Raw genomic sequence first — 19,718 nt, 5'->3', positions numbered from 1 at the left:
CCCAGAATGTAGTGTACTGAAAATGACACGTTATGATGAATTATGCTGAATATGACTGTAGCTTGTTTTCACAGCTGAGAAAAGATTAATGCAATTTAGGCTAATGCCAGTTTTATTCATAGTGTTAGTCATAGTGTATGTCTTCAAAAAGTTTGCACTCACTTTTCTCATTTAATCTTTTAGCCTCTTCAACAGAGCACTTTCTTAGAAAATTATAATATTCTTTGTTCCTGGAACTTTTAAAAATCTTCAGTAAGCAACAACTGTACTGCACAAGACTGAATTTAACTAAACGAGATTCGATATTTACAAAAAAGAGGGGTAATTTAAGTAGAGTGCATCTTGGGAGATGGTGTGAACATATATAAACATCTCATTTAAGATGACTTGAACATCTATTTACAATGTTTAATTTAGGACAGAAATGTGAAACAATATACTGTACAAAACTTGGAGACTTTTTAGAATTCCTCAGATCAAAAGGTAAAAGAAACAGAACATTCATATGTTTCTACTCTAAATTTTGTGTATCAATATTTGTAAAGTTTTACATAATTGTTATCTTTTGCTTTTATCCAGTTCAAAAAAGCCAATGAACTGTAAAAAATTAAGTGTACAAAATATTAATAGATATGTACATTAACTTTCCTTCTCTTAAAGGAAACATTTTGGTGTAGGTCTTAGGGACTGGATTTATGTTTATTTTCTATGCTTCTGATTTATTTTTTAGATTTCTCTGCTTTTGCCATTTTGCCAGCATCTTAAATAGTTCTGTCATTGTTTTTGAATGAATCCATGTTGATATAACGAACATGTGTTTTTTCATAAATATAAAAATTATGTTATGACATCTGTTGTTTGGTTTGGGATATCACAGTCTTGAAGTTTGTTTTTTAATCATTTCTGATGTGCATCACTTCATTCAAAAATTCATTCATTCTACAAATGAAAAAAAAAAGCTGTCAAAATTAATTTATGTAATCCCAGTCTTTAGTGTTAAATTTCAAACAAATTCAGGATGAATTACAAAACACTTAGAATGGAACTTGCCATAAAATAAGTCAATAGGCTGACTTAATTTAAAACAAACCTCTTTTTTAGAAATCAGATTAAGACTAAATATTTAAATAAATTCACATTTTAAGCACTTTAATGTTCCCGAGTGGCTTTATTTCTGTCAGGTTTACATTTTTGTTTTGAAACTTATGGAACGTGGGTATTTAAAGATCTTAACCATGATATGATGATCAAGTTTTTTAAGAGGTATAAATCCAGTATAATCAAATATAATTCAAATTTCTTTTCCAGTGATGTGATGGAAATATTTGTATTATGTAAGTTCACTGTCTTAATATATCCTATTTAAAATGAAAATAAACCTAGGTAATATTTATATTATGCATTATCCTTCAGGCATGTATTTGAGCAAAGTTCAAGGTTCTTGGATAATGTACTGGTTTAGGACAGTCAACAGCCGCCCATTTGTGTGAATTAAGCTGTTTCAATCCTTCCCCATATTTGTCATTCTTCAGGGTGTATGAAAATAAAAGACAATTTTTTGACCACGTAAAAACACAAATTCTGTTCAATCTAAGACAATGTATACTGACACAGAATCATTTTCAGCACCTTTAACTGCTAAAGGTATTATTGAAATGACAGAAGAAACTGAAGATTCATGACCAAGGTCCTGAAGATGAAGAATAGGGAGTCTATGCTACAGTATAGGTCTTATTAATTATTAATCAGTTATGAACTATTTATGAATGGAGAGTAAGGAAATCACATTATAGAGTATGTTATATTGTGCATTAAGGTCAGGAACTCCTGTGTAGATAATGTATGGCATATTGTGTCAGAAAAAAAATTGTAAGAAAACCAATTCCACTGGGTTATCTCTCTTAATTTTCTCATTTCATCAAATACATGTATAGCTGGAGTCAATATCTAATGGTTCTTGTAACCCAAACCCTACTCTGGCCTGACATGCAAGCTCATGTAAACATCATTCATTCAACATGGTTCAGCAGATTGAAAATGTTTCTAAAAAGGATACATTATTGACGAAGATACATTTCCATGAGCTTTTTTTCAGTGGTGTTCATTGTTTGAGACATATTTTTTGGTTTGAGGAATATTTTCAAATCTGATGACTGGGGGTCTTTAGAGACTCTTTGCAGGATTGCTCTGTTGAAACCCCAGCTAGGGTTAGGGTTAGTAATTCAAAAGTTGTAAGAAAACCTTTTCTATTGCGTAAACTCTCTTAGTTTTCTCATCTAACTTACAATTAGATGTATCACTTCAGTCAACATTTAAAGGTTCTTGTAATCTTAACCCTACACTGGCCTGAAATGCTCCCTCATATCAATACCATTTTAAAGCAGTTTTCAGCTGATTGAAATTTGTCTAAAGAAAATACATTATTGAACAAGATAAATATTCAAGAGCTGTTTTGAGTGGTTTTCATTGTTGTAGACCCATATTTAGTGGTTTGAGGAACATTTTCAAATCTGCTGACTGGGGGTCTTCAGAGACTCTTTGCAGGATTGCTCTGTTGAAACCCCAGCTAGGGTTAGGGTTAGTATTCCCACACTACTTACACAGTTGTTACGCTCTGTGCTGGATTTGGGGTCCCAAGTAAACTTTAGGATGAGTGTTAATTTGCTCCTAGCTGAAACTTTTTTTCTGAGACTTTTGGGTGCTCATAATGTATATCGCACTGTTCAGTAGTTGTGTTCCAAAACTGTGTTAGATCAAAAGGTGTAAGAAAACCAGTTTTACTGGGTAAACCCTCTTAATTTTCTCATTTAATGTGGAACTAAATGTATAACAGGAGTCAAGATTAAGTGATTCTTGTATCGCAAACTTTACACTGGCCTGAAATGCTCCCTCATTTCAATACCTTTTTTACTGAATTTTTCAGATAATTGAAAATTTGCCTGAAGAAGAGACATTTCCAACTTTTTCCAGTGGTTTTCATTGTTTCAGTCTGATAGTTTTTTTGGTTTGAGGAAGATTGGTTGACTGGATGTCTTTGGAGACTTGCAGCTAGATGTATAAAGTGGAGTCAACATTTCATGTTTTTTTTCTGAGACTTATACATGTATACCTACCATCATCTGAAGTACAACTATGCAAAAAATACTTAAGGTAAATATACTTCTGGGTCTTGAAAGTATTCTAACAAGGAAACAAGATATAATATACTGGCCTTTAGCAAAAGTCTTTCACCACTCATTCAAGGCAGGATAATTACTATTGACTGGGAAATTACTCATCTAGAGTAGTGCTCACCTATGAAAACAGTGACAAAACTGATCTACTGTATGTGCAGACCAACACATCTTACTGGACTTCTTTTGTGGATAAAGTTATGGAAACAATAGTTAGAAATAATCTACAGTATATGGATACTCACCATAGATTTAGAAAAGGTATAGTAGATGTTTTTTTAACTGATTTTTAAGTTACTTTAGGACAGCAATACTAAATGACATGCATAAAGATTACAAAGTGTTTTATTTATATATTTTGAAGGCTTTTTAAGGTAATATTTGATTTAGGTGTAGTTAATGGATTGGAGACAGTTTCAGATTAAGTGATGAATTATTTAATTTGGGATGATCAATGTACTGTACCATAGGGGTCAGTTTTGGAACCACTGTTCTTCCTAATCAGTGAAATAAATGCAGATATACTGTAGATAGCAAACTAATGTGGTTTCCAGATGAAACCATAATGGAATGACTGGCAAATACTGTAGAACCTGCAAAGACAATTAGAGATTAAAGACTAGATTAAAACAGAACTCAAGCCTGGGGAAACACCTGGCAAACAATTAAGTGTGTAATGCAGAGAAGTGCTGTGTATTATAAACAGGTAGCAAACACATAGAATTTGGGTATAAAATGGAAAACATTGAGCTTGAAGACTTCCAGCCATCCATTTTTGAACCCCTTTATCCAGTATAGAGCCTAGCCCGGTGGGCAGTGGGTGAGAGGCAGGACACACCCTCGATGGGGTCCCAGTCCATTGCTGGACACACAAGGCCTTTTTTTCCAGAAGCCTACTAACCCATGGAGCTGTGGTAGTTCAGACGGCAAGGGCATCTGGCTCCTGACCAGAAGGTCCCGGGTTCAATCCCAGGTAGGGGCAGGTGATATAGCTCTAATTCATTCCAGACGGCTCCCAGTTCCACTCGGCCTGCTTTCCCAGTGAGTTCTGGGGGTTAATCTTTCCAGGGGTAACAGGCCAGCTGGAGCGTGATGCTGACCCCATCACCTCCACCTCCAGTGTTGGATGGTTGAGAAACATGGTGGCCCTTGCCCCCCATTCCTCGTGGGCCTTTATGGCCTGAAGAGGAACTGACCTACTAACCCACCTGTATGTCTTTGAAGTGCGGGCTCAAACTGGAGTACCTGGCCACTGTGGCACCAGGATCAAATTTTGGTCACCGCATTTCCAAAAAAAGATGTAGTTGCTCTGATACATGTGCAGAGAAGAACAAGAGATACATTCTAGGGTGCTACAGTGAGAAGGTAAAATAACGCATTCATTTTAGGCGATTTAAAATCCTCATTGACAAAGTCAACTCAAAGGACTTTATCAATATCACCAGTAGAACACAAACCAGGAAACACAAGTGGAAACTTTGCAGAAGTACTTTTAAAATTGGAAACAGATGGGAGTTTTACAAACAGCGTTGTGGCATTGTGGGACAAACTAGCCACTTGGTTCAAACGTCTTTCAAGTCAAATTATCTTTGAATCTTTGGCAAAGTATCAAAGTAGTTGTTTCAAGAAACAGCTGCATAATATCTTAGGATCAGGTAGCTACTAGCAGTTAGCAACTAAATGGGCTGATTTGGCCTCCTTTTGTCTGTAACCCATCTTAAATGATGTAACGTAGCATGGAGCGGCAGAGACAGTGCACACAGCTCACCTGCACGTTCCTCCATCCAGTCGGCTGAGCAATCACCAGATGGCCACACGTGGGAATAAACACTCTCATGCTGGAGAGTCCAGGGATGACACCCTCGGTGTAGCTGGAACAGTGGGTTTAGTACAGATCTTGAAATGTATTCAGTGTAACAGTGCGGTACGATTACCACCGGCGCCAATAACCTGATTTGTATTAAAAAGCTTTAATGGCCTGTTTAGACCATTTCACTCCTGCCACTGAAATAGCCATTCCCTTACAAATATCTCTGCAACCCTGTTATGATTTATTTTTATAAGCATACTTTGCTGTTTCCCACTGAGATTGTCATACTGGTTTACAAAAAGCAGTTGCACAGCCTCTGTGTCGGGATGTTACCATTGTACTGGAGATGTTGGTGATGGTAATAGGGTTCAGGCTGAATTATACTATATAGCAGTCGTAGCTGTTGGTAGTGAGCCCTTAAACTCTCCAGTCCCTTGGGCCGGTTGTTGCTTGTGGTTGCCTAGTTAGTAGAATTACTGTCGTCTGTTGAAGGGGGCTGGATGGGCTCTGAATGTCCTGGGACTTCATGTTGGATTCAAGCCAGCAAAATACCCAGCGTACAGCCCCTTCCTGTGAGCCAGAACACTGCAGCAGTGTGACTGAACGGACAGGTTTTTGTGCATTTTATTCCTGCACTATTCAACTTTGTACACGCAAGCCCACAGGCATACATACCATTTAACATCTCTCACACTTTTTGTCATTTCATACTTACAGTATAACACCACAGATGTATCATCTCACCTTCCTCGCTGGGTTAGGATAAAGGAGCCGTGTCAGTGTGTGAGCTGCAAAGAAACAGGCAGGCTAATTCCATGCTGAAAAAGGTATCTAATTTCACAATGCTGGCACTTTTTGTGTGTAAACAATGCTGCTAAGTAAGGTTTTAGTAGTCTCAAATGTTTCACTACCATAATGAAATCCAAATTTCACCCCAGGTTCATGACTGTGAATCCCTGGACATGCTTTACGTACTTTAGCCCAACCAAATGGGACATAAGCAAAAGTTCAATGCTTGACATTTTTTCAAACTCAGAAATCTGCCCAAAACTTAACTTTTTTGTCATTAACATCTATACATTATTAGCTGACTTTGTGGAGCCTTCCCATGTAGTTATAATGGCCTAAACTGGGAATACTGTAAATAAAAAATATTCGTATTTATTGACCAGTTGGATACTGGAATTCAAAAAAATTTTGAAACTGGTGACTAATGTTTCAAAACAATATGAATATTTTAGAACACAGTAAAAGGTAAGGGCTAATTTGCCCAGTAGCCCTCATTTGGTAAAATGAAAAAAGTGAGAAGCCCCTCATATTTTTCTGCTAAGCTGAACTCGGAAAACATGGAAGCAGAATTGTATCAGGAAACTGGATTAATGTCTCGTTTGAATGATCCCACACCTTACAGCACAATGCGAAGCATCCATTTCAATTTTTTTTCAATGCTAATTTTTGGCATCTGACTTGTCTTGGATAGTTAAGACTTAGATTTTGGAGTTTTGATTCACTTTTCAGAAACTGCTCAATTAATGATGCATTTTCATGTGAACAAAAACACCCTTTCCTTTGCATATTCATCATGTGATGATAATGGGTTTTATATTTTCATTGATTGTGCTAATGATGTAATCAAAAGGAGACATTTTTCTTTGAACCACTATACCCATTTATCAAATGCTTAAAAACAGTTGCTTATATTAAGTGATGTATCCATTATTACTACTTTAAATCAGTATTTTGGGATGTAGTGTATGTGACAATAGGGAGACTGTTCACTTATTTAAACTAGTACTCTACTGAACACCTCTTGTGATTAAGTATTGTGTGTTTAAGGCAAACTAGTAAACAGAATAAAAGATTGATGACTGTAGGTAGAAGCTTTTGTGTGGAAATGTATTATTACAGCTCTGACCACTGTCAACAAAGTGCTATATGACAAACATACAGAAACTGAACTCTTTTTGTAAAACATTTTATTGAAAATATCCACACCAAATGTTCTTCCAGTGCTGAAAATATTCATTTAATTTTCTTAACAATAATTAAAAACGGTTTATTGTGCTATTATAAAATTAAAAAGTTTCAAAAGCAAAACAGAATGTTCCAGAGGACAAAGACATCTACAATCATGTACTGAAGAAATGGTCCTTCTATTCCAGGAGATAGTTTTCATATGGAAACTGCTTGAGATGTGTTATACAGTCTGAAAGTGGAAAAATATGTTGTGAGCAACAACATTTAGTCAAATATTGCATACATGAGATATAAGTGAATAATACTAAACTATTACTGGGATACTCTTTGCTTCCGTTATCCTAAAGAACATGTTATGTACTTTATGATTTAAATACAAGATAAAATGGCAGTGAGTTCAGGAACAGCACTTTGTTCTTGCACAGTACAGATAATGGACAATGCAGGATTTCATACTGCTGAAGTAATTCTAGACCTCAAAGCAAATAGCTTAAAACTTTAGTTCACGTGCCAAAATATTAGATACCCTTTGCAACAGTGCCCCTAGTGGACATACTGCTAATTTATCCGTTCTGAAAGTGTGCTCCACAGCCCTGTCCTCCGAACTGAAGTATTAGCAAAAGTGTAAGTATATAGCTCTCTGGGGAAGTGTCTTACCTAGTACCCACTGCTCAGACAAACAGTGGGTCCCGGGAGCCATCTTGCCCTTGTGGTGGCCGATGCAGATCCCAGCCTGCCTGACAGTTCTGCACACCTTCCCTCCACACAGCAGGATGAGCTCAGCCAGTCTCCCGCAGGGCGGCTGACTCAGCGGGGAGATGAACATCACTGGCTGCCTCGCGAACAGGTCCTGCTGGTGCTCGCCTGCTGACAGGTGCTGTTGCAATCTGCAGATCTGGGTGCCAAAGACAGAAAGGAAGGGACCTTTCAGGCTTGCAGGCTATATACTTTCCTCCAGTGGAAAAGCAAATACCAGCGAGAGCAAAGAAAGTGTGAAATTAGGTGTCACTAGCTGTCACTGAACCTCTGAACCTCTTTTTCCAGGACACTAACGCTCTTGGTGAAGGCGTGTTGTACAGGTTTATCTTACGCATCAGGAGGACTGTAATTGAGTCTGGGCTTAAGCTCTGAAAGAACAGAATTACCCAGTCACAACAGTGAAAATGTAACTTGTAAGCAGTATTACAGTTATGGCTGAAAAACACAAACATTGTACAAAAAAAAACTTTTTTTAAACGAGACATCTCTCTGTCGTTCGGTCAATGAAAATAAAGAAACAAAGAGGGACACGTATATTAAATATAAATTCTAAAGGATTTACACAAATATACAACTGTGTTGGTCTTGACATTTCCACTGCTTTATGGGAAATACTTAATTGCTTTTCAAATATTCTTAGACAAAAACAACAACTCCAATTCAGGTCAGGGTGGAAAAATTGAGAGAAACATCCAGAATCCCAATTAGCCCCTGTTGTTAGTGCTGTTAGCAGACCAGTAGGTGGCACACTTTCCTCTTGACCAGAAATTCCCAGCCACACCACAAAGTGGTATTCTGTACTGTAGGAGGTGCTGTCCTTCACAAAAGATGTTAAATTGACAAATTGACTACTTGTATTCATTAAAGATCCCACTGTGATCTGTAAGTGTCACTTGCATCCATTTGTATCAGAAGTTTAATAGTATAATATCATAACAGTGGATGGAGGTGCATCTTTCCTGTATTTTTTAACCCAGAAACCTTGCAACTGTATTACACAAAAAGGTAAGTCAATAAGTAAATATGCAACTTTTTCAGCAAATAAGCTTCACAGTGGGTGGCGGGTGGGTATTTTATTTTTTATCATAGTCCCGTTTACTTCCTTACACTTGTCAAGGATGCCTGTCGCAATGGCAATACCATGACATTAGGTGCCTCCAGGGCCATTCAAGCAAACCCTCTTGAGCCACATCGCATCACTGAAGATCTGAGCGCCCTTCTAAGCCCTGCCCTTGGACGTGTGCATGCAGACATTTTCATGCAGATATGAAAAAGTTTTGTTTCAAATTGTAATTGCAGTTTTACCTGCACAGGTAGGCTAAAAGAAAAAGCAGATGTGAGATGTGCAGTATAGACTTGTTTGTGTTTTACCACTGTGGGAGCCCCATAGCCTGTGTCTTGCAGACTGGAGAACAGAAGCAGCTCGTAACTGCCAGGCCACAGGGGTCGGGCCAAGGATACCCTAGCTGACTAAAGTCCGCCAAACCTCTGGCCAGCTGCGGTCTCAAAACTAAGGCCATACCTTTACTGGTAATTTCGGGGTAATACTGTCCAACCTTCACTCTGAAGGGGGGCCTTTATTTGAGAACTACTGTACTTGCGAGTCGCTGTAGCTGTTTAATCAAACCAATGAAGGATATTTAACTAAATATATTGAAGGCCTCCTTCCTTGACTTATCAGCTGGAATCGCACTTTTGGAAAGTACACACAGCTGTGTATCACGTTTATGTTTTAAGTTTGTTTTGATTAACTAGGACTGTCCGTGACCCACCCTTCTGAACATGAAAGCCAAGTTCACAACAAAATCCAAAGCTTTTAAGTGAAACGGAAATTTTTTGCCTATCCATTTTAAGCTATCTTGTTTCTAAAATGAAAGGAAAAAAGAGATTTATCATTTTTATAACCTGTGTCTTATTAGCAAAGACTAAAACAGTGCTAGACTTCACTATACACCACCATCTCTCATGAAGAACTCTACACATTCTACAGAGTGACGGGATATGGGACTGAAGTCAATACAAAGATGTAGTAGAGTCAATGTCTTGTAAAATACTGAAAAACACGAGGATATATTCTGCATATCAAATCAAAAAAGGAGGGGTTGAACAAATAGTTGTGCTATATAAGCCCAATTCACTATTCAATTAAAGTTCTATCATCCTATGAGGGAAATTGATAATATTTTAATTTAAATATATTCATCCATAGAATGAAACTTAAATAAGCCTTATTTTAAATGTATCAGAACTCACCTGTGCAATTATATCACATTTATTGTAAACAGAAATAACAGTTTGAGCTGAAGAGCTCCAGGAAACCCAGCAGTATTACTGTGCCAGTTTCCCATTTACATAAGACTTCTTCTGGCTTTCCATGCAAAGTGAGCGATGGGAACTTAATTGTCCTGGGAATTATAAAATGACAGAAGGCTTATGAACACTGGCTGACATGCTCACAGTTTGTGGCTGCTCTTAGCAATACATCAAAGATTAAGCACAATAACTTTCTTTTCTCCTTGTTAAAGCTCCTGAAACTGTAGAGCACCAAATTTCTTTCCATGCATGATTGCTTTCAGTGTTAGCTGGGGGTTCAGTGCGTTCTTCTTTCTGGCATTGTGCTCCATCTTCGACTGCTGTGTTTAGCGCTAGACTCCATAAAAACTTGGAAAACAAATCAGTGTCCGTTGTGGGTCAGCAGCAAGCCTGAAAGGGACAATCTGCTTTGTCTTGAACGGATGCCAGAAAACTTGCTTTAAAAATGTATGGCTTCCTTTCCTGGCAAAGCTCTTTGAAAAGGAATAATTAAGGTTCAGAAGGACAAAACAAGAGTGGACATAAAAGGCTTAAAAACACGCAATAAACACTGTGCCATGAAGTATTGCAAGAAGGTCAAAATATTAGGAACCAGCTAACATACTGGTTTTCTTGGTGCCGGCAGTGTATAGCTGGCTTTAGGGGCATGATAAAGCCTTCCCTTCCCATTGGCCAGAACAATTCCAGATCTCAATCCTGCTGGGGATCCTGTATGCCATTGTTCTCACCACAACCTCAGCTGAGGACAGCCCTGAAAGCAGAATGGCACAGGACTGGGCTGTGCATGTTCCACTGGAAGGCAGCCTGGTAGAGCAGTGGTCAGTATTGCTGCCTCACAGCACTTGGGCCCTGACTTTAATACGGCCCTGGGGTGCTACTGTCTGTGCGTGGAGTTTGGACTGTGTGCTCTCTGCATGTTTGCTTGGGTTTCCTCCCACCGTCCAAAAACATACTGGTACTGTAGGTTAACTGACGTCTGGGGGAACTGGCCAGGGTGTAAGTGTGTGTTTGTGTCTGTCTGCCCTGCGAAGGGCTGGCGTCCTGTCTGGAATGTACCCCGTCTTGCACCCATTGCTTGCCGTGAGAGGCTCTGGCTCCCCCATCATTCTGGATGAGACGGTTACAAAACGGGTGGATGGATGTTCCACCGCCTTCCTGAATACAGGCCACATCCTGTCCAATTGTCCGAGCTGTATGAAGACACTCAAGACAGTATTTGATGAGGTCTCCAAATATTTCCACCAGTGAGTGAACAAGATACAACACTGGAAAAAAAAACGAAAATATTGAGTACAATACCTAAAAAGATCTCAATACATTCTGGGTGAATTGTACCGAAAACAGTTCCAGAATCAAGCCCTGTGCCTGCTAACTTTATTAAAGCGGTATCTTTTGAAGGGATAAGCACTGTTACACCATCTCCATAAATTACAAGTTTAAAGAATACTAGAAAATGAGAATGTTGCTTTTTTTATAAAAGTGCAACATTTGTGAGACACACAGCTGTAAAAATAAGTTTTTATTTGATGTCACAGAAGTTCACTTTAGTTATGCCATGTCACAACGAACCGCTGTTCCAGAAATATTTAAAAAAATACTGTGGCAGTATTGGTCTTGATCCACACATTTGACGACAAATGCAATGAGAGGAAATCAGCCCAGTCTGCCAGGGATTTCTGCTTTTAGCATAGCTTGGCACGTATTGATTTTACATGTACATCCTTTCATGCGAATGCATGCAATTCACCTCCAGTATTATTTTGTCAGATTTGTTTATACTATTCAGGAACTGTTATGTAATATGAATACATTCTAAATGTTTTAGAAATATCCATATCAGGCACTAAACAGAGCTGCTAACTTGTTTTATTGCTCAATAGAACAGAAGCTATTGAATTTTCCAATTGATAAAATAGCTTACAGCATCAGGCTGTAATTCTAGGTACTGTACATGCCCTTGATGTTTTAACCTTGGAGATCTAATCAAATATTCAAATATTAAACATTTCTGGTAAATTGCTTAAAAGGTTGTGGAAGTCAGAAAAATCAAGGTACATTATAATCCACTAATATGAAAGATCTCTATATCCTACATTCTGAGCCTGTAGATAAATATAGCTGAGGTATCTCAAGCCATTTATACTTTATTGTAACAAAACAGCTACTCTGAGATTACAGATGCTCTTTTATGGTATATTTTCTAGTTCTTGGGGTCTTTGTTGAAAAATAGGAACCCCAAGGCTACTGTTTAATTTAAATAATTTAAAAACGGAGCAGAGAAGAAAAATCTTTACCCATTTGTTTAATTGAAAAGGACTCCCATAACCGCATTATATATATATAAACCTCTTTACAGAGTAGTAGAAGCGTGTGGTATATCTGCATTGTTCTTTATCTTATGCCATGCTAGCATCTTGCAGACATAAGGATGCTATGGATCTTGGCCTATGTGTCATGCAGTAATGGACTGCTTGTATATCAGTGCAAACAGATTAATGGTAGCCATGTCTTGCCTACCTGTTCTTCAGAATAGTCATAAATTGGCTGTGTGAAACTACTTGATAGGCCATCAGATGAGATGTTAATCTCATTCTGATCCAGGGTACTTTCAAACCGTTTTTCTGTGGAAATACCAGCTGTAAAAATGTATTCAGACTGTGATTGACAATGGTATACACGGTCTTATGTACCTCTTTGTCTGCAGAGTGACTGACAGAGGAGGAAAATGCAAACATTCCAACATTTCTATGCAGCTTGTTTGCTTATGCTAACAAAGCTGAAGGTAGGAATTAATATTCTCGTCAAACAATCCTTTTTTCACATTTACTCAGCCCTGTAACACAGTCAGAAACTGCCAGTGTTAAAGCTGTTGTAGCTAACAGAGGGAAGGGGAATGAGAATCAATGTGCAGTGATCTTTTGGTTTGGACTATTTCTCCAAGACCCCCAAAACAAATTTTATACATTATCTGCTTTTCAATAGCTAAGTGCGAGTAGCTAATTTAGGAGCTAACCCAGCTCTTCCATGGAGCAAAAACAGGATATCAACAACATGGCTAGGTAGCTTGTTCCCTGCTCCCACAACCCCTTATGTAAAGAAATACCTCCTGTTATTAGTAATTTAGTGTCTCTACATCTATCTGAATTTCCTTAATCCAACACTCCTGTTTTGATATAATCTGTTAACATCACTAATCTATAACATAACTAGTTCAGGTGGGGAGCTGCGTCAGCATGCGTAGGCTGCAAAGGAACAAGTAATAGGTTTATTCCATGCTGAAAAAAAGAAGAGAGAAAAAAACAACGTTTCAGCCATGGAGACTTCTTCAGGTGTGAGAGAGACAAAGGTAATGTAGTGGGAGAACAAAGGCTGGGAGGGAGGAGGTGTAGAAAGGTGTGAAATGAAACTTTCAATGAATGGAGAAAATTTAGTAGAATAGAAGCCTGTCGTTAAGAGAGGGGGGAAGGTGAGATTTCACACCTTTCTACACCTATCCTGACTTCACACCTCTTGATTGGCCTCTTTCTGTCCCCTGCTCCCGCCTCTCACCCCTCCTCCCTCCCAACCTTTGTTCTCCCACTACATTACCTTTGCTTACTGCCCTGTCTCTCTCACACCTGAAGAAGGCTCCACGGCCGAAATGTGTTTTTTCTCTCTTCTTTTTTTCAGCGTGGAATAAATCTATTACTTATAACATAACTATACTAGGATCTAGGTCACTGATATAAATGAAAAAAAGCAGTGTAAGAGCTCTTATAAATATCCCTGTGAAACTCCAGAAATCATATCACCCCAATTTGCTTTACTTTCTGTTTCCTGTCTATTAACTACATCTTGTTTACAATGCACACCTTATTTTGAATTACTTTATGAGGAGCTTTATTAAACAATTTATGAAAACCTAAACATACCATATCATATGCCTTATTTATATCAGTTATTTGTGTTGTTTATTCAAAGAACTCAAATTAGTAAGGCAAGGTTGATTATCCTTTAGAATCACACTGCCATATCGATGATCCTCTAGTTCTTACTGTTTTCATAACCTTGCAAGTAATAGAAGTAGGTTTTATTGGTCTGTTATTGCTTTACTCAGTATCGTCATTCCTTTTAGAGATGGAATAGCAATATTCAAGTCAATGGGTATTGGCAATATCTTGAGAAATTTCTGGAAGAGTTTCCCTAATTCATTAATTCAGGATTAATGAATTACGAATCCTTGTTTCCTTCAGTACAATTGATAGAATACCACTGGGCTCTAAGATTTATTTCCAACTTATGTACATTACAATGTAGAATAACTTTCACTACTGTATATTTTCTATCACATCTCATTTAAATTTTTCCTTGGATTTGTTAATGTTCTGAATTTTGGAGAAAAAGCGCCACACTTCTGATTTCTTTATAAAATGCCTATATTCTTTAAGGCAAAAATTCCACTTTATATCCTGGTGAAAAACTATTAATTTTAGTATAAAATGACACTCATAATGCTCAGCAATCAATCTGTGGAGCTGCAATGGCATGTTTTTTTTTGCTATTGTAGCGATATGAATAATTATAGGAACCATTAAGACTTAAAATACATAACATTCAAACAGAAGGGAAATATAACACATAGTGACTGCAATTCTTCTAGTGGGTGACACATTTAAAACAGCTGTTCTGTGTGTGACTGGTGTGCCTTACAGACGCTGCCTGCCAGGATAGGCTCCTGCTCCCCCACGGCCCTGAACTGGTAAGCTGGCTGGTGAAGTCGGCAAGGATGTATCCGTAAAGATACAGTCCACCGAGAGGAAGCTTCTGGGGGGCTTGAATTAAACGTTTTATTCATTGTTCTTGCAGTCTTTGCAGACATTTGACTTATATGTCCCATAAAAGTGTTCTGTTTGCAAATTCAAGTTCTGATTCCAATATTCCCTTTAAAGTGTGCATACACCATTTGTCAACAAAACTAGACATCATCAGACGGGGGTGAACACTTTTGCAATGCACTGTATATATCTATATTTCACTCGGCTTTGTGCAGGGGCTAACTTGTGTTATAAAGGCAAACGTTATGCTGGAAAAAAACAATTTTGTGTTCTGAAAAATACGCCCAAACATATTGACAAAAGCGGTGGAAACATTTGCTTGTGTGCGTGTGCATTTATATATGACAAAACTGTGCTATCAGTTATTGAATCAGCATTAACGGATGTTTCTCTGCCTGGGGTGAACAGCTATCAGAGACACCCAGAGTTCATAAAATGTCAAACAGGATGAATCTCTCTTGAACACCTGCTTTGATAAACAGTTTAATAATTAGCCACGATGGGACATTAAAAAGACAGCTCTGGATGTTATTCATTCCACTTAAAATAGATCAGTGTGTAATTTCCTTCCTTCTCCTACTCTCCAATAAGCTCAAAGAGGCTCATGCGCAAACAACTTGAGCACATCGAGCACAGGATGATTCAACTAGCACCTGAGCTAGTGCTAGATTTTGCATGTTGTTCTTTGCAATTACATGATTTTCCTCTCTTCGTCAGTGCCAAACAAGTTACTTTTTCTTCACAAATAACTTATTGCATCACTTCCTGTAGCTCCAGTACTTGTGGAACTTGTGGAATCAGTGATATTCTAAAATATAAACGTCTTGTAGAATATAAATGTTACTTGTTTAGAAATTATATCTAGAAAAATGCACAACTTAAAATACTGGGATCAATCTCTAGTTTTCTCTTACTTAAATTAAAAAAGCAGTAAAAAGGAAGTTGTGAAAGTGTTTACTTTAATTGTGTTATAAATGTATGTGCAGAAATGTACAAAGATCTACTGTATATAATATTCAAGTAAAATAGCAACATCAAGTATCAGTAATGAAAAATTCTCTTCTTAAAAATCCCTTCACCAAAGCATATGCAGACAGTCATTATAAAATGTTTAACTGGATGTGAGATGGATTTGAAAAATGCCACCAAGTTTGTTTGAGAACACAAATCACATTTAACATGATGACAGTTTGAGGCAGAGTGTTTTAGATTGTTACCAGGTTTGTTTCTTTTTCCACATGCAAGGGGTGCTTTGTAGTGTTTGAGAAACCATTTGTCTACTTCAAACAACTGATGATTCTGGGGAGGAATCAACATATTTTTGATACTTTTTCTAAAGGTATGCTGGCTGGTGCCACACCAATACAATTTATCATATGCAGGATGTTGAACATATGATTTTGTTATAAAAAAGCAAGAAGAAAACAAATTTAAGGGCACTCAGGTGATACTATATTGAATTATATGGTGTAATTCTTCTCGGGTGTTTCCATTAATTATTCAAATTCAGTGTTTTTCTGTGAGTAACATACAATTCTTAAACACAGTGCTTCAATTAACTACACACAACATGATTGAGATGATCAAAATAGATAGCTGAGTAAGTACCAAAGGCGCCAGACCAAAGTTGATTTAAAAAAAACATTTTAATTTCTGCATTTTCTTGACTTACTTTAATTAATTTAATTTAACCTTTAGTTTAAATGTTTTATGTGAAACTAGTATGTAGGTTGCAAAGTCACAAAAACACAATTCACAATTATTTTCTGTTATACTGTAATTCGTATCAATGTTCTGGTTGTACTGAAATAATTTCCTCTGAACAGTAACAATTAAATACAAAGACTTTCTGTTGCAATCAGGTGCTCAATTTGTGTAACTGTACAGGAAGGAAAGACACAGTTCACTTTACTGATGCAATTCATTTCATATGCAAAACAACTTAAAAGAAAAGAATAAATAAACAAAACTACACTTAGACAAAACTGTGTGTAATGTGTGTTCTCAGGTGCTCAGGGGGAAGTTTGAAATCAGAGGTCGAAACTATAGGAAGATTCATGGTTGTGAAAAATATGAAAGATCCTTAGGGATTGTGACAAAACATCCTCCTAGCACATTTATTTCCCTGCAAACAAATGTTTTCTCTCTGAAGTCTACTCTTTGATAGACTATTGCAGTTCCAATGTCTGAAAACAGCCTGAGTAATAGGCTACCAGTTCTGACTTCAAAAGTAAAGATGAAGGTTTTTAGAGGGTCAGTAAAAATGTTTCATAATAGTTTTGTCAGGAGAGTCCTAAAGTAACTGGATACCGGTCACCTCAAAAAAAAGTATTAAATGTGCACCAGAATTAAAGTGTTTCTTTTGTTGCAAATGTTTAGCAAGTGAAAGTGTTTTGAAACTATTTAATTGTTTAATAATTGTTTAAAAGCAACATAATATCTGAGTTTTCTGAAAGCAGCTCTATAACACTCAAGTTAACTAGAGTTATTGCCAATAATGAAACTTGAATTACAAGTATGACAAATATATTTCCAGACACTGGGTGTATTGCTTTTTACATATGCTGAGCATAAAAATTTCACAAGTCTGTGTCTAACTTATCTCTTTCAATTACAATGTTTTCTTCACCAGGGAATAAAAAAATTAAACTTACACAAATGGGACTGTTGTCTCTTGTCAGGCTGTATAATGTATGACCTTTGCCACTACATCAGAAACCAGACACAGCCTTTCATACATTAGCCCAAAAGGTTAATATATACCAGCCATGCATAGAAAACACTTAATGAAAGTACTGCTTAAATCAACAATTATTTACCATTGTAAGCATATTAAGAATAATTTTACTATAATCACCCAATTACTGATATAAAGTCATCATTCCACACGGTATCAAATATAAAACAAAGGGGTTTAAAGTACAACCGTTATGCTATGCATTAAAAAGCACGTAAAGGCAGCACATATATACAAATTTAACATTTTCATATACATTTATTTCATATTAAAAAATCCATTTCGCTTTTAAACAGTGTGATTGTTGGGAAAAAAGGGAAATACACAATTCGAGCTGTTTCACAAGTTACAAAGTATGTCTCAAGCCTAAATTTTGCAACATCATAGTACACATGTAGCTTGTCAGAAAGCATTTTTTTCTAATTCATTTGGCGCTTTTACTGATTTCTTGGTTTAGTACTTGCTTTCTGTGGCTCGGCTTTCTTTGCTCCCCAAAGCTTTTTGTTTCCTTCTGAACACAGCTTGGCACCAATCGGACCATTCAAGAACCAAAAAGTAACATACAGAGGGCTTTCCTTCATGTGGGAGTGGAAAACAACCAGTTGCTAAATGGACTTCAAGTGATTTGAGTTGGCAATCTGTATGATACAGGTCAAGCACAAAGTCTAGGGGCTTGCTGGAAAAAACTGAGCCCTTGTACAGAAGCCAAGGAGAAAATCTCCTCCATGTACTACAAATATGGCTTTCTGCACATGTTTCCTAGCAACGTTTGTGACTTTTCTACTTACTTCAGAGGACTTGAGCCTCATCTTATCCCTGAACCCTTCAGTTTTATATACAGAATACAGCAAGAGTCATACTCTTCTAAGAAAGATAAAAGGAACATTATGTATTCTTGGGACATGTCTTAAGAAACCAGATTTTGTGCAAAGGACATGTATAACACGAACCCCCAGAGCAGAAAAGCAGACGACCACTACTCGGGCTTAAAAAAATAAACATGACTTTGTATTCAACTTTTTCAATATCAGTCAAATTTCTGCAATTCTGCATACACTTGAAAAGATTGACATTATTGAATGCATAACTTTTCTATTGACATAACAAACATTTGAGTGTGCTGTACCAGTAACCATTGCCTCTTTGCGATTTCATAAAATCCCAAACTATTATTCTCTTTCAGAGGAAACACTTTTCCTATTCCTCACAGATGACAGAAGGAGGATATGCAGTGCATTTCTAATTTTATATAGACTGACTTGTTACACAAATCAAAATTCTTGACTTATCTGCAGTAAAATGACCAAGCCTGCATCACATACATATCTGTAGCCCTTTAACAGGGACCATGAGTAAGCAAGAAGATACAGCACCTCAGTGTAATAGCCTGGTACTTACTTTCTGATTCAGCACTGCACATGAGGTGATAGTATTTTTCTAATCCCACGTAGAAGTACGTTAATGTATCACAGCAGTCATGCTTTGACAGGCTGTGAGAGTATAAGGCTATGCCATTTATTAATGCAACATCTATAAAATGAAATGAACACAAATGAGGATAGGTGAACAAAGGTATTAATGATTTTGCACAACAGTTGCTAACAGTTTTAGTTACTTTCTAAAACATGCAAAGAAATTCACAGGCATAGCAAGTGCATGTTGAGAAAAGCTAAGTGTAAGCCATTATAAATAGACATGTAAATTTTACACAAATTGATTAAACTAAGCTTGACTTTGTATTTCTTATCAATAGTAGTGAGTTCATTGTCTGTAGTTGTCACAAACCAAAAGGCTCCGAACAAGTGAATAAAGAGGAAGCTCTTAATCTTTCAGTAGTAATGGAAAGCAGCTGTGCAGCAGTGAACACATGGACTTTCTTTATGGTGTATTTCAGGTTACAGACATGCAGAAGCCTGCTATTACAGCAAATGACACCATTATCAGGTGAAGAGGAAACCAGCTTTCCTGTCAAAGAACGTTAAGATCTTTTTGTCGGTAGGTTTGACATATACCTCAATAAAAACCTCAGATTCAGGATGAAGAGCAGCTTCATCATAACAGAAAAAAAATAAAATGGAATTTAAATGATCATTAACATAAATGGAATAATCTCCATTGTTAAGGTAAATGGGTAA

At 37.1% G+C, this 19,718-nt stretch overlaps 1 protein-coding gene across 4 annotated transcripts in view; it reads right to left on the bottom strand.

Moving 5' to 3' along the window:
• Window positions 1-6,942: 6,942 nt before the first annotated feature.
• Window positions 6,943-19,718, bottom strand: part of mcph1 (microcephalin 1) — a 58,562-nt gene continuing 45,786 nt past the window's right edge. For all 4 annotated transcript variants that reach the window (XM_015363235.2, XM_015363233.2, XM_015363234.2 and 1 more), the window contains 2 exons: window positions 7,618-7,855; window positions 6,943-7,189 (listed from right to left, as the gene is read on the bottom strand). In XM_015363235.2, the coding sequence (XP_015218721.2) occupies window positions 7,137-7,189; window positions 7,618-7,855 (291 nt within the window). In that variant the 3' untranslated portion in view covers window positions 6,943-7,136. The remainder of the gene's footprint in view (window positions 7,190-7,617; window positions 7,856-19,718) is intronic.

Source organism: Lepisosteus oculatus, chromosome 17, assembly GCF_040954835.1.
Source record: "Lepisosteus oculatus isolate fLepOcu1 chromosome 17, fLepOcu1.hap2, whole genome shotgun sequence".
Classification (NCBI taxonomy): Eukaryota; Metazoa; Chordata; class Actinopteri; order Semionotiformes; family Lepisosteidae; genus Lepisosteus; species Lepisosteus oculatus.
This window is presented reverse-complemented; position numbering and strand designations above follow the sequence as displayed.